The following is a 15998-nucleotide window of genomic DNA, read 5'->3' as shown; positions in this document are numbered from 1 at the left end:
ACCGTTCACAAATGCCTGTTAATTAGAGTGTTGCATAGTATGTCCCTTGAACATAGGTTTCCTTTTTCCGCTTCATACAAATCTGCTGGATTTTAGTATTATTCATGTATTTTGCTTCAAGTAATTCTGATACATTATTCCCCACCCTCTCCTTTTTCTAAAGATTAATCTTTCGTGAGTTGAGCAAACACCATTAAAACACATTTGCATCATTATACTTTCTTTGGTCTGGCCCTCGGAACAAAGAACCAAACTAGCTGATCATGTGGTGAAGCAATTTTGCTTTTTGTATGTCCTCATGCTTTGGTATCAGTAGTCAGATTCTTGTACATCTTATGAAGAAAATTTTTGTGAGCAGGAGAAGTACTAGGATTGATGAAATAATGTTCTGCAGTCAGTTGCTTTGAGTTAGCAACCATTTTTAATTAAATTGTGAGATTATGAAGAAGACATAAACATTTGAGAAGTGTTCCATCCACTTAGGATTTTCAGACAGACCACAATATATTTATGTAAAAATATTTGGAAATGTATTTTTACTGATAGATTAGGTCTATAGAAACCTTGAATTCTAAATATTGGATAAAATAAAATGTTTAGAATACTTGATACTAATACTGAAAATTATTAATTTCCTTTTTAAAAAAACATCCATTATAGTACATTTCAATGAAGACTTCATATGTGTAGAGGTAAATTTACTGTAAATGATTTCTCTAAAGAGGGACCGAATGACTGCATACATCAGAGAGCCTTTGAATTTAAAATTGTGTTTTTGGTGTTCTCTCATACTTCTTTAATTTTTTCTTTTACCTTGGAGAGTATACCATATATGTTGCTGCCTCTTATTTAGGGGGTGGTAATAAACAGCACTGGTGAAATCTTATGTTTATTATCATACACAGATTCTGTTGGTTTCTGTTTCTGAGTTATTTGTTGTTTTTTCTTTATTTTTTCTCCTCCCCCCTCATTTGCTCATGTCTTGGTTGGCGTTTGGTGGTGTATAACCGTGATTGCGTTACCTTAGCAATAACAATTGGTCGTCTTGGTTACGTTTGTCCTCAAGAGGTGGCCCCCATGCTACAGCAGTTTATAAGACCCTGGTGTGTATTATTCAATCTTTTTTTTTTAATTCATTTTTCTTCACTCTCTTTCTTTCTTTCTTTCTTTCTTCTCTCTATCTCACTTTTAGATATATTTTCAGTTGGTTACAAAATCTCAATCCTTAATCATTGCCAACCATGTGACTAATCTTGTCCTATCAGGTTTGTGAGTTTTTAGTAGCACCGTCATGTATTCTTTATGTTGTGGCTAACGACTAATTTATGCATGGGATAAGATTGTCACATGCTTGCTGTGTTAAAGCTTGACTATGAAAGAGCATTTTAAAATCCACCAGAATGATAATACAATGCATGCAAATATTGTAAAATTTATACTGTGCATTACCTAAAATTCAGTCTGAGGCTTGAAATGCTGTAAGGAATATATGTTTATAGATTTGTTACATATAAAATAGCTTGCTTGCTGCTGTAAAAGTTCAATAACTGTTCTGTAAGTGGTATCTGACATAATTCATACTGTGACAGTATTTTATGTTCTGCTTCTAATAATGATAGTTTCTATAAGTATTTCAGATACATGTTTCTTTTGTATTTAATGGAATAGAGGTCACACTTTCTGACTACACTACAACAAAAAGCCAGATTCTGGAGGTGATGCCTAATGGTATTACGCTAGTAAAAACTGTGAAACAAGTGTTTTTCTAAGTGTTAAAAATTGTGTTTCAGATAATCTTATCAGTGTGACTTATTCCATCAGATACTGTCATCTAGTTTTGACTTGGTTGAAGAAAAGTAAGTGATCGAAGTTTTGCTTTCCAATTTGTTAGGTGCACCTCTCTGCGAAACATAAGAGACAATGAGGAAAAGGATTCAGCATTCCGTGGGATATGTACCATGATTACGGTCAACCCCAGTGGCGTAGTCCAAGTAAGATACATTAATAGATGCTAACTTTTCTTTACTTACGTGAAATTTAGTGAAAGCTGTATGTGGAGTATGAAAAAGTTTACTTTGAAGAGATTCTCTGCAGTACGTGGTGTAGCTTTATTTTGAAGTCAAGGAACCCAAAATGTTTATATTGTGAATGATGTGTGTCATGATCCTTCAGTAATTGTCAGCTAAAAAGGAAAGGGGAGAAGTACTGTTAAAATGAGTTTTTCTCTTTTACTTGCAATGAATATGTAAATAATGAACTTCGATTAAAATAGCTGTATTTTGATACTTCTGTCAGGTTGTGGTCAGGATCTGTATGCAAATATAAGGTAAAAGTTGACATTCTTAGACCCATTTTCCACATGTAACCTAGGTTTTTAAAACAAGAACAGAACAAAACCAGTAACCACCTCTTTGTTCTTAACAGTTGGGTAGGGAATATTCTGTTTCTGTTGGATCAATTTTTCCAGGAGTCAGCGTGACAATGAACATGCATCTCTTTAAAAGAAATGGTACAATTGAAGAATAGAATATGACTTGATCTTTAGTCTCCACATCTCTAAAGTAAAACTGTATCAATGTAATGTTTTTTAAGAGGAAAACAAAATTGATCTTTCCCTTTTCTCTGCCTGGGATTCTTCTTCCTGAAACATAAGAATTGAGCATTTGCCTTGTTCTGAAATGTGTGGTTCCTTTCATTTTGGCCTTATTCTGTACTTTACATTTCAGTCTTCTATTGTCTGTTCAATCGCGTAGCTTACAGAGAGGGGTTAAATAAGGACCCATTTCATTAACTCATCTTTTCTCTCTAATCATCCTCAGTTCCTATTTCTTGCATTAGCAACATTATTTTTAAAGACTGGTGTTCTGTTGGTGTGGGAGGAGGTAATGCATGACAGCAGATGAATGGGGTATAGGGATTTTGAAGTGGCTTTAGTTTTGAACCTGTATAATAAATGTTCTCTGTGTCCCAGAAAAAAATTACTTTAAGGAATAAAACAGATTTTTTTTCCCTGACTGGAAATGTGTGAGAGATACATTTGTTGCTTGTGAGTAAAGGAAGTAGATATTGCATTTGTAGGTGTACTGAAAGAATTAAAGTTATACTAGTGTGGCGCAGAGGGGAGAGTTATGGTTGTTTTCACTGTGGTTTAATCTGAGATACTCAGCAATTTCTGTAACTGAACGTTTAGGCATGCAGTAATTTATTATTGTCTGAATTAAGTGGAAAATAAATACATAGAAGCAAAAGCAGTTGTAAATTAGTATCAAAGACCATCCACTTCACAGAACAATCAAGCATTGTTATCAGATGTATAAATTGAGGTTTCTAACCTATATGATTGTTTAATCTTGTAGGACTTTATTTTTTTTTGTGATGCTGTTGCATCATGGATTAGCCCAAAAGATGATCTTCGAGACATGTTCTGTAAGGTAAGGTTGCTAAGATAGTTGTATATCCTAGTGGTAGTTGTTTTACATCCTCTGGTTTCTTTCTTTCTGTTTCACTTTCTAGTAAAAGTGCTTTCTAGCACTTACTGTGTTTGTGGTCATGGAGACAAAGCAACGTGAAAATCCTGACTTCTTTTTTTAACCTGTGTCTTCTTATATGCATTTGGATTATTCCAAACTTTTTTAAATAGTTGCAAAGTTCACTTAAGGTGTTTTTTGAAGTGATAATGATCCTCAAACAGTTTTCCAGCCTGCTATGTTTTTCCTGCATTTGGAAGAACAGGCAAGTTTGTACTACATGTAAGACTTTTTTTTCAGGAAATGAGATTTGTATGGTTCGAGACTGTTTTTTGCCACAAAGATGGCTACTTTATTTTGGAGACCTACATAAGTTTCAAATTAAAAATATCCTAGTCGTATCTTGTTTCTCATAACTCCTGCTGAAGATAAGAGATTGCTTAATCCTCCTCAGAATCCCTCTTGGTTGAGTAAGTTTCAAGAAACTAACATGCGGTTATACCAAAGAATGGGTATAAGAATTTGCTTATCCCTAGGCAAAGCATCAGTAGAATTTAAACTAAAGGACTGTTTGCCTTGTATTGAGTTAGTAAAAAACAAAAAAGCCTTACCCAGAATGCACTACACTGTATTTTGGAACTAGTGTCTTAAATTAAAAAAAAAAAAAGGAAGGAGAGAGAGAGAAAAAGTGATTTACCTCACAAGGTCTAAAGTGAAATCCCCATTTTCAGGAAGTTCTATGTCAAAAGTAAGGTTCATGATATTCTTAAAGCAAAAGTTTTTTGCTTTATTCATAAGTACTTATATTCCTGGATAAGTACTTCATAAGTACTTCATAAGTACTTATTCATAAGTACTTATTAGTCTCATGGATTGGTATTGGCACTTCTTCAATTAATGACATGTGTGAGCATCAAATCAGAAACTAGAACTTTTTTATCCCATCTTTAAGAGTAAAGGCAGAAATCTTGCTGTCCTAGTTAGTCTCTCAGATAACCGGATTCCTTCCAAGGAACATTAGATCTAGAAAAGGTGCAGCTATGAGTATTCTAACATCAGCAGAATGAAACAGCAAGTACAACTTAAAAGGGGGTCCTGGATAGAGTCTGTGATGATTGACCAAAGCAGTCTCACTGCATGTTTTTGCACCAATCCTTCAGCAGGTTAAACTCCTCTTTTTCAGATCTTTCCTAAGTGATCCGTTTGGGAAACAATGCATTCAAATCTAAACAGAGTGGTTCTTGGTCGCTTGGCAAAAGGACATCCTTGCTTTTTTAAGCAAGCAATTTTAAAGTAGTTTTGTGCGATTTGCCTTACAGAAAAGGAGACAAAGCTTTCTTCAGTGATAACACATAGGGTTTTTAGACAACTTCTTCGTGAATATGTGATTGCTGTAGTCCAGGTAGATGTTTTCAAACACTAATTATGACTTCAGGAACAAGGGAAATAAACTGGATTTATCCAGGTTTTGGGATTTTCTTTAAAATTTATTTATTCTTTAGTACTAGAACTGCAAGAAAAGATACTTTCAAGAGCATGGATAGATGAGGTGCCAGTGTCAAAATCTGACTCATAACCTTTTGTCTATCACTGAGCATTCTTAGATTTTTCAGCTGGTTAATATGAAACCATTTGGGTTTAGGAAAGAGCCTGCTTGTGAGAGGGAGAAAAGCAGTAAGTTAACTGGTTGCCTGTAATGCCGTTACCACTACATCTGTTTAAAAGCAGATCTGCTTGACAGTCTTGTGTTGAACTTGTTACCATGAGCCTGAATTTTGACATTACCTTTTATTTGGGGATGTGTTCATGACAGACTGTTCCACAATTCTTTACACTGAATGTAAAAAGGGAAAACAAAACTTCAGATTTTCTTGGTATAATTTTCTGTGAGGAACAATAATTCTTTCTGCTTTTGTCCTTTCTAATGCTTTGCTTTTACTTGCTGTTTTAAGGGATAACATACTAAGATTTATTTTTTTTTTAATACCGTAATTTCATTTTCAGGTAGTGTATTACATCCAACAGTCCAAACAGAAACCTGTAGATTACTTGTTTTCCTCTTTCACTGGATTTTGAATGCCATTGACTGTGGATCCCTGTTATTTCAAAACAAAGAAGGTTTTAAGAGCTTCTTTTTTAGTGAAGTTGTCTTAGAGGTTCCATGCAGAAAACAGAGTTCTCAAAGATTTTATATTTGTGCTAGACAGGTATTCATTCTATTAAAAGATGGCTGCCATTTAACTCAGCTTCCCACAACATACTTCACATCTGTTAAAAAATAAATATGAACAGAGTAGTCTTAAAATATATGTCGGATGGATGGACGGACGGACGGACAGATGGATGAAAAATGAATTGAAAAAATTTATAATTAAACATTCTAAAATGGCTTAACCCTAGGTTTTAAGTTACCTATTAAAAATATATATGAATACGTATACGTACACTACTTTCTTTGGATTCTTTATGTATTCTTTATGTCACCTTTAAAGAAATACATTAGAAAGACCTTGCTCTACTTCTTTGCTTCTTTGTAGCATTTCAGTATGATATTGAAGAATTCAAATTGCCACATGTACAACTCAGCAGTTTGTGGCTTACAGCATATGAGGCTAGTAAATAATGTAGCCTCTATTTTTTGCTTATTTTGACTTCCCCTTTCTCATTTGTAGATTCTTCATGGATTTAAAAATCAAGTTGGGGATGAGAATTGGAGGCGTTTCTCTGACCAGTTTCCTCTTCCCTTAAAAGAGCGCCTTGCAGCTTACTATGGAGTTTAACCTCATGCACTGTAGCTGCAGTCCCGTAATTAGAGGTAAGCACATGAGTCTTGCTTGCCAGAAAGAACTGGGACTTCTTCCCTGTTTGCATCATATGAAACATCATTACTTCATCAGTGTAGAATTGCTGAGCAACTACTTTGTATATGAAGGAAAGAAAGAAGGGATGATAATATACCTAAATGATGGGGATTGTAGCAAAAGCATTTGTCTCATTTTTTCTATTGTTACAGAGAGAGAAAGAAAGAAAGAAAAACTGAGTCTATGATACACACATTAGTTTTTCAAGAAAGTTGAAAGTATAGGTATGACAAAGTGCTGGTTCAAGTTTAATAAGCAAAGTGATGAATATGATCCTCAAGTCTCCGTACTAAAGACACAGGCTACCTTATATGTTGTGAATTAATAGATGGCAGATGTGGTCTAAGAGAGAATACTCTACTAGGATAAGAAAGCAGGTTTGTTAACACACTAGCTGTGAGAAGTCTCATGGCCTCAACTACACACTAAATGATCTTTCCACTGAATAAAGAATGCTATGCTAATAACTACAGTAACTGTAAAGCTTGATGTTTTGGGGAGTCTGATATGTGTTTATTATTGCCTTGTTTCATTTTGTGTGTCAGCTTAGAATTGTTAGACACTTGTGTGTGGAGAATGATTCAGTTTCGACAAAGAACAGTGAAAATGGATTCCAGAGTACCTCTATTATTACACCACCTTGTTTGTATGCTACCTGTGTATGCTCTATAAAGCAAATTTCCCATGTGTGATACTGTGAAGAGATTATTGTATTACCCAAAAAAAAGAGAGAATTAAATTTATTCTTTTAGTCTTTATACAAATTTGATACTTTTAGTAGAATTTTTGTATTAAAATTATGAGAGTGAGTCATGCAGTTCTGTTTAGTGTTGGAATGGACAATTAGTGTTTAAAATTCAGCCTAAGATTTTTTTCAAAGTCAGTGTCATAAAATTACGTGTTTGATCAGAACAGTGGATTAAAAATAAAACAACTACATACTTATCAATGAGAGTATTTTAGTTCTGACATGAGGGTGTTTTCTCTTCCTGATGAAAAGGAAACAAAAGTGATAAAATTCACCATTGTTCTCAGTTTCAAATGCAGAGAAGGTATGGCTCTCTTGTTTAATCCACTCAGAAGAGAAGCTGCTAGGTCAGGTGCAGATATGTTTAATATTCTTTTTCAGTGTCATAACTACCTCATAATTTTGTGCTAAAAATGGAAAAACTGGTTAGAATATATAGGGTGCTTTTATCTTAAATCTAAGATTAACACAATAGTGGAATTGTCAATGTAGTTTGAAAGCATGTATTGTTGTTTCATTAATAGTAATTTATCTGATACAAATGGGCTTGTTTCTTAGCAGACTTAAAAGGGAGCATTAGGCATAAATTCATTTTTAAGTTAGAGGTTGGCACTTAGTGCTTGAAAAAGACTCTGTTTATGTACCTATCTGCCAGAGGTTCCAGGTAAGATTTAATTATACCATTATCTTTTCCCTTTACAGGTCCTTCAGTCTGGGAGACTATGAGGGAGCCTCTGCACCCAGGGAAAATGTTACCCTTTACTGGGGGGAAGGGTAAACCAGTAGGGAATACAGTACAATCCCAACCCTACTGGGAGGGGCGGGAGGGAGGTGTTGCCGTCACTGTATTAAGTCGATGTTGGGAAATGTTTTAACATCTGGAGCCTTTGTGGGTGGAAATCTGTCTCCTATTACACCTCTGCACTGGATGTGAAGAAGAAAAAAAAAGAATCTAGTCACAAAACAGCACATTCTGGAATATTGTGGGGATTTGTACCAAAATAAGAAACCATATAATTGAACCATAGGGATATGTAAAGAGGAAAAATATTTTGCGCACAATAAAGGAAACCTAAGAATGGGGGTCACAAACAATAAAAGGCTTTCTTTTTTGTTTTCTGTTTTTTTAAGTAAGGGTTTTCTACATTATTTCATCCTGCTTGGGGATTCCTAGATATTTGCATGTTAATGAAGAACTACACAAACGAAGTTAGTACAGTTAAAATGCAGCTTGTGTCTGTATTAGGAGCAGGCACTTGCAGTGTACAGTATAGAAACCCCATCATAAAATAATAAAGGTTAACTTGGGCAAAATGAAGCAACCTGCTAGCTGCCAAATAAGTCACTCCTATCATTTTTGGGGTTAAGAGAGGTACACTGCAAAGGAAAGACTGACATCCTAATTTTTACATTAAGAGGAACAACCAAGGTAGTGGATATGATTTTATTATTGTACTTTGTTAGTTTTGATTTCTAGAGTAAGGCATTATTCCTAACTTGCAGTTTAAGGTTCAGGCATGCGTTCTGGCTCATAGTGATCAGAAGTAATTTTAATTAGTGGGAAAGTAGCATGCTTGCATCACATAGAGTGAAATTGGTATACATTTACCTATGTTGCGCCAGTTTTGTGTTGCAGTTTACCAATTCAATATAGCCCTAAATTCAATATAACCCTGCATTTAAAATTCCTTTTTAAGATTCAGTGGAATTTATTTTTATTAAGAATATAGATATAAAGTACTGTAGTTAACAATTAGGCCTTGAAATACCTTTTTAGGATCTGTTAAGATTAAGATTGATATTGTATTGTGTGTAACCTGCACAATGTGGAAAGCTGATATAGCTGTGCAAAATTTTTGCCTCTGTGCTGTCAGTGTGATGTGCTTTCTGCATGGTTATATACTAGTGATTTTTTCAGAATCTCTAAAATGAGTTACATGGTAAGACCCGTTAAAGGCTGCATAAGTGTTAGTTGGCACGTAAAGACAATTGTAGAAGTTGATGACAAGATTGCTATATTTGTGTTTATTCCCACTCAACGTATTATCTTCTACGCTTTCTTTTTGTTCAGAGCATGATCTTAAGAGATGTTTAAGTTAATGGATGTAATGCAGGGTATCTACACTGTATCGGCGCATGTTGGTGGCCCTTTGTGATGTAGTTAAAGGCACAAGGGTGCAAGTTTAAAGCTGCAGAGTGAAAGTTGGTTTGGATCCTCTTCATTTCATTTGTTTAGCTTTTCTGTTGTGTTTTTTTTCTCTACTTACATGTATTCCTGTGAATAAATCCTTGTTAAGTTAACGCTTTACTTTTCCTTCCATGTGTATTTTCTTATGTACTGTGAATGTGAAATCCTAACTGGTACACTTGATCTTGTGTCCATCTGAAAGTGGCAAGTCTTTATTAATTTAGATTGCCTAAAGAGTATCCCATGATGATAAAGGAAAATGGAGAGATTTTTAGCTCTGCTGGTCAGAGGTGAAGCCACACCTTTCCATTTTTCAAGTGCTGCATTATTAATCTGCAAAACAAAATTAAGCCATAACAGCCTTTTTGTAGATTTAGTTTCTCACCTTTGCATTGCAGAATGGATACTGGATAACAGTTTTTGGTTTAGTTTGTGTTTTCTGATTTTTTGTGGGTTTTTTTTGTTTTTTTGTTTGTTTTTGGGGGGGGGTGTTTTTCTTTTTTCTTTTTTGTTTTTCTTTTTTTAATTTGTTTTGTTTTGTTTTCTTTTGTTGGTTAGTTGTTTTGGGGTTTTTTCTGTATTTTTGGGGGTCGTGGAGGAGGTTGTGGTTTTTTTTGTTTGGTTTGGGATTTTGGGGTGGTTTTTTTGTTATTTTTGGTTTGGTTTGATTTTGGTTTTGTTTGGTTTGAGGTTTTTTTGGTTGGGGCTTTTTTAAGAACTTGCTCTTCTTTGCATGGTTCTATTCTTTGACTGTTGAATGATTTAGCTATTGCACTGAAGTTTGAGCTGTGTGAGTGTGAACTTTAAAATGCTGTTTAAAGAGTTTAGAATTTTTTTCTTTTTCAGTGCATGATCACATGCATGTTTTGTGTCCTGTCCCCATCCACCCCGCCTGTTTTTTTTTGGCTTTGCAAATTTTAATGGATTATGCCTGAAGCATAGTTTGGACATGTATTGTATGAAATATATTTGATAATGCCAGGACATAGTATTCATTCAATTTGATCAAAATTGCATGTGATAACTTGCTTTCAAGTTACATTATTTTGATAGCAAACCAAAAATACCTTCTCAACTAATAATTCTGATAAAAATTAGTAAAATTGAATTTAAAAAATTTAATTTGAAAGGGAACATCCCTGCCCAACATTTAGCAAGCTGGGATATTATTTTAGACCCAAACTTGCTTAAATTTTAAGTGTGTTTGAACATTAAGGAAGAGTTTCAGAGAAATGACATTTAAAAGTTTGTAGAATAGAAAACCTACCCAAATCATACAGTAGCTTAACAACTAAAATCTTGGTTTAACTAAACTTCTTAAATTTCAGAAAGCCCCTTTAACCAAATAAAACCACTCCACCTCACCTTGGATTAGCTTAGGATGCCACTTTTGTACATATTTGTTTTAATACATACTTGTACAGATGTGAACTAATCTGTTACGACAACAAGGAAAATAATTTAAAAGGGCAGGAATAACTAGTACAGGAATAAACAAAATAGTGTTTTGTATCAATAAGTTCTCGCATGGTATATTTTAAAGCAAGTAAACCATATTCCTAATGCATAATATAGTGCAGAGATTTGCAGAATCCTCTTAGGGTGTAATGTGAGGTAAGAGAAGTTTTGAAACAGCATTAATATTTTAAATTGAATTATTGCATCATGGGATATATAAAAAGCATCTTAATTCTTGTGGTGTAGTCTTGACAGTTCTTGAATGTTGACTGGATGTTCTGGTAGAATTGTGAATTTGTCTTTGTTACATTCCAGTGTTTCTGCCTCTTGGCATGCTAAAAGCACGGCTTACTTCATTTGCTCCTTACACACTGAAAAAGTGCTGTTAGTGTGCTAAACTACAGAAATAGCCGCTGCTATGTAATGGTGTAGATTTTTCTACTTGAATAATTTTGTTGTAGGAACCTCAGGAGGTCAGTGTTTACTGTTTTTATATATGCCTTTTTCCTGTTTTGAGTTTCCCTTTTTGAAGGATTCTGAGAGTGAAAAAAAGCTGCTGATCAACCTAAGTTGGTAACAGAAAGTGTATTTAAAATCCTTATAAATGCATCTTTTTGGCAGTTCAAAATTGCTGTTAAATTAGTCTTAAGTGAAATTCAATATTAAATTTTTTTCATAACACAGTCAGGAAACCACTCATTTCATTTTGGAAAACAGACTAGTTAATTATTTTAACCAGCGCAAGCAAAAGTAATCAGTTTTGTATTTTTTTCCAAAGTTTGATTATTTTCTTAATCAGTGAGTATGTATATATTTAAATTGTAAGAAACTAATTATTATGCTTTAGTTCATTACTTCTTGAAGCTTGTAGTCGGAAAATCACTTTTAGAAGAATAGGTTAAAATTTGTAATCATTATAATTTTTAAAATTTATGAAGTAGCATAAATTTTGTGACTAATAATATTGATACACACTGTGATTTTTTTTTAGGGCTTTCATGTTAGCATCAGTCTTAATTACTTAAACTGCATATATTGTATAATAGTAAAATGTATATTTTAAAACTTCAAGGGGCTTTCCTCAAGCAAAACTCAATGCTACTTAGAAATATTCAAATACTAGCTTTATCTCAGGTGAAAACTCTTGTACCCTTTTTGTTCAGAACACATGCTTTTAAAAATGTGTTGTAATTTTGTCAGTTTATGTATTTCATTTAGGCAGCTCCTCTTGTCTTAAACTTACTCCAAATTAACCTTCTACTGTGGAACAATAATGACTTTTGCTTCACCTATATTATTCATATTGAATGTATTAACAGATAAGGTGTAAAAAAAACGTTCTTCCCTTAAGGAGAATGCATCCATATTCTAACAACTGAATTATTTCTTTAAAAAATGCTTTAAATGCGACAATAAATTGGAAACCTTTTGCGTCAGATGTTTTCAAGGAAAGAAGTTGTAACTTAACACTAACTGCTTCCATACTATATCTTTCATAAGGATGACAGCTTTTATATAGGGTCTAAAGTGTGACTTTTTATCTTAGATGAAGGTTAAACTCTACAGTGAAATGGCAAAACATCCTGCAGTTAATCTCAGATAGATTCTGATGTAGTTTGCACACATATTTGTTAAAATGTTACGTAACCTCACCTTAAAATAAATAAAGCTTGTTCAGTAGCTATGTATTTCACTCACCTATGCATTTTCCAGGATGATTTGTATCCATCAGTCTTCTATGTATTTTCCAGTAGAAACTACATTTTATCTGCCACTGATGCTTGCTCTTTGCACTTAATGGTTGGAGCAAGCCAGTTTTAAATGGGGAACTGAGGCAAGTACTCTTCTTACTTGCCTTGTATATTCTGCTAAAATAGTGATATTCACTCGCTTGAATGTACGTAAATGATGGAAGTTTGAGATGACTCTATAGGATGAATCCCTGTGTGGTGTTACAGTATGTTTTAAGTAAGCCAAATCCACATCTCAAAGAATTCAGCACTTACAGCATAGTATCATTTTTCTATAAAGTTATGTTGTGCTACTTTCACTTTAGGTATCTACTTCCTTATTTCAAGTAAGCAACAAAATTAACCAGGTTTGGGTGTTTTTTGTGAGGACAGCAATGAGAATAAAACAATTGGTATAAGGAGGTTTATTTGGCTGTTGAAATCTGCAGTGTAGTATCTTTTTTCGTGGAAAGAGATAGTTATGTTGTACATTGTCTGACTTAGTGATACTAGATACTTCTAAAATTTTTAATTGGATGAATTACACAAAATAGTTTTAAATGAAGGGAGACCAGATCTTTCTGCTGACAACTTAGGTTGTATAAGTTTTGCTTGAAAGCTTTAAATCTTCTGTTTCTGTATCTGCCACAATGTTGGAATGTTTCCTTCAAACATATCCTCCTGCAACCTCTCAAACTGTACTAAACTGAGTGATATTTCTTGAAGTCTGCCTATGTGCTAACAGAACTTCATTTTAAATAGAATATGGGTTTAATTTTTGATAAGCTGCTGAATTTTAAAAGAGTTTTTGGGGCCACCAAATATTTTGGATCATGCAGAGAATATATATTGTACTGTAGTAATTTTGTATTTACATTTGTATGATGTGACATAATAGATGTGAATGTTAATCACTGCTTGACTATGTTAATAAAGTTGTTGAAATATAGACGTTGCATTCCAATTTTTGATGAATGATTGAAATTTATTGTTCAATTTATGTTTTGCCTGACCCAGTAGCACACTCTTCTAACTCACATGTGTAGATTCTCGTATCTCTGAATTAAGGATTTTTGTTTTATCTGAAGGAGAATGGTCTTTGGATAATTTAATGTTAACTTAGTTTAGATACTTCATGCTGCTTGAGGGTAGATCAATTTTTAAAAAGGAGGTTTAGGCGGATTGAAATTATAACCTGTTGGGTGATAACTATAACTGCTTTACTACTGAGAAATGTTACATTAACTATGTTTCTTGAAACAGTTGATAATTGCTAAGTCTGACCAAGTGGGAAAGGGGAGAAAAATTTTGTGCTTATTTCTTGGGCTATCAATAATGTGAATAATTAAACAATGAGTAAACTAGAAATAAATTAAAATTATTGAAGACCTTAAACCAAAATTTGCAGTGGTCTTAGTCTAATTTTATCTAGCTTGCATGGGATCATGGTAATACAAACTATTTAAAGAGCTGTCCTTACAGAACTTCAGGAAGTTCTATAGATTAGAAGTCTCTAAAATAGAAAACAACGGTTTCTTTCAATCCACACATGTGGAGTTGAACATTTTATGTTCACTTCCAATATTTAACAGTTGATCAATAGCATGTAGACAACTTAGACCATGACATGTGTCTAGCACAGATTGCTTATCTATTCATAATTTTATTGAACTTAGTGATTACACTATATAAGCAACTGACTAATACAGCAATAAAGTGCATACATATAAATACTATAATGAAATTTATTACTAATATAACTAATTACTTGTACACTTGGCTGAAACTGTTTAAATTAAGGACTTCCATTTCCTGAAACAAGAGAAGGCCATGGAATAGCAGTGTAGAGACCAAGCTGCTTAGCAGAAATACCAGTTCCTGGTGGCTGAACACATCAGTGGCTGTGTAGGAGGGGAGTGGAAAAGTTCAGCTTACTTTTAAACAGGGATTCCCACTCACCTTATATTCAACATACTGCTGTCAGTAGTTTGTTCAAGACTTCTACTATCAGCTCAACACCTGATTTTAAGCCTCTAATTTTGAGTGTAAGGTTAATTACTACCTGTGTTTAAAAACATTAAGAGGATAAAGTATGTTTTGAGTACAGGAAATGAGTGTTACAAAGCTTGTGGAAAGTTTCAAAAGATTGAACATAAGTTTATGTCATGGCATTTATTTAAAAAAAAAAAGGCATTTAAAGTTGTATTCGAGTGAAGAGGCATTTCAATAGGCGTAGGGTGTGTAGAAAATAATTTATGTATGTTAGGTGCTCACAGACTAGTTGTTGATAACTTTTGTTTTCCCAGAATGATTCACAATGAAACAGACTGCATGATAAAGGACTGATCTCTCACAGGCATTTACCTTTGTTCTGCATAAAATGAGCAGTATGGACTATTAAAACCTCTCAAAAGACATCCAAATGTTAATCTGAATAATGACAGACTTAAAATTAAGTAGTTTCTTATAATCCATCCAATTCAAGCAAAGCAGATCTAATTATACTGCACATGTACTTATAAATAGATGTATAGGTGAAGCCATAAAAGGAATTGTTTCTGAGTCACAGTTTTTCGGAGGTTTTTTTTGGTGACACGAACTCTTTGTCTACCAGACTTCAATTTGAATTGTGAAAATTAAAATTGAGGTATTTATAGATATATATTTATCTTTTTATATATATATAGGTGTCTTCAGGTACAAATACTACTCTTCAAATATTCATTTATAATTTTGAAATATATGGAAATATGTATTTCCATACTTCAAATTGTATTGAAAAATAGGAAAAAATGTTATACTATATATATACACATATTTTATATATGACAGTTTGAGCTATTTTTTCCTTCATGCCCCTTGGCAAAGTGAATGGTCATCAATTTCCTGTATTAAATATACAGGGGAACTCAAAGTCTTCCTGTGTTTAAAGCATACTGGTTAATTTGGATGCATAACTACTGCAGTGTTATTGTAACTTATGCCAATAGTTTTAAAATTTCCGTTATTTCTCTCTGCACTCTCTTTGTTTAATAAAAATACTAGATAGAATTTTATTTCTTTGATAAATTACACAAAGGGAAGTGAGATTTATTTACCTGTCCTTTTACCCTGAAATTATTGTTAAGTAATGTCTTACAGGGTAGTGTATATTTAATTTACAGTTTTCTCAAGCTATCTTTTAGTTTAACATTTATGTTGACTTACTGAGAAGTTTCTGTGACTTACAGGTATAAAAACTAAAGGGTTCTGTAGTTTGAAAACTCAAGACAGTGAAGGATACCATTCTAAAAAGGATTTTGCATATGAACTAAACCAAAAAATAGTGGAAAACTGTTTTACAACTAAATTTTAATGTATTTTTCTTCCTAGAAACACATCTTTCAGTGTCTTCTTTTAATAAAATCATGTCTCAAATGGAGGTTTTGAGTCATTTTACATGGTAGGGTTTTTTCCTCCTTAATGTGATGATGGTCATTGTCTTGCATATATGTTTTTCATTCTGAAATGTACATGCTCAAATAAACATTTTGGAATCATATGTGT

General features: G+C 33.4%; 1 protein-coding gene across 4 annotated transcripts in view; it reads left to right on the top strand.

Annotated features, from left to right (window-relative positions):
• TNPO1 (transportin 1) overlaps positions 1–9384 on the top strand; it is a 69541-nt gene extending 60157 nt beyond the window's left edge. For 2 of the 4 annotated variants that reach the window (XM_074533681.1, XM_074533682.1), the window contains 5 exons: positions 1028–1103; positions 1892–1991; positions 3357–3431; positions 6140–6282; positions 7779–9384. In XM_074533681.1, the coding sequence (XP_074389782.1) occupies positions 1028–1103; positions 1892–1991; positions 3357–3431; positions 6140–6247 (359 nt within the window). In that variant the 3' untranslated portion in view covers positions 6248–6282; positions 7779–9384. Of the gene's footprint in view, positions 1–1027; positions 1104–1192; positions 1266–1891; positions 1992–3356; positions 3432–6139; positions 6283–7778 lie in introns of those variants that run through there. The other 2 variants (XR_012578310.1, XM_074533683.1) reach the window with 2 other exon arrangements.
• The last annotated feature ends 6614 nt before the right edge of the window (positions 9385–15998 follow it).

The sequence above is a fragment of the Zonotrichia albicollis genome, chromosome Z, assembly GCF_047830755.1.
Source record: "Zonotrichia albicollis isolate bZonAlb1 chromosome Z, bZonAlb1.hap1, whole genome shotgun sequence".
Classification (NCBI taxonomy): domain Eukaryota; kingdom Metazoa; phylum Chordata; class Aves; order Passeriformes; family Passerellidae; genus Zonotrichia; species Zonotrichia albicollis.
The sequence above is the reverse complement of the archived record's forward strand: the minus strand, read 5'-3'. Positions and strand labels throughout refer to the sequence as shown.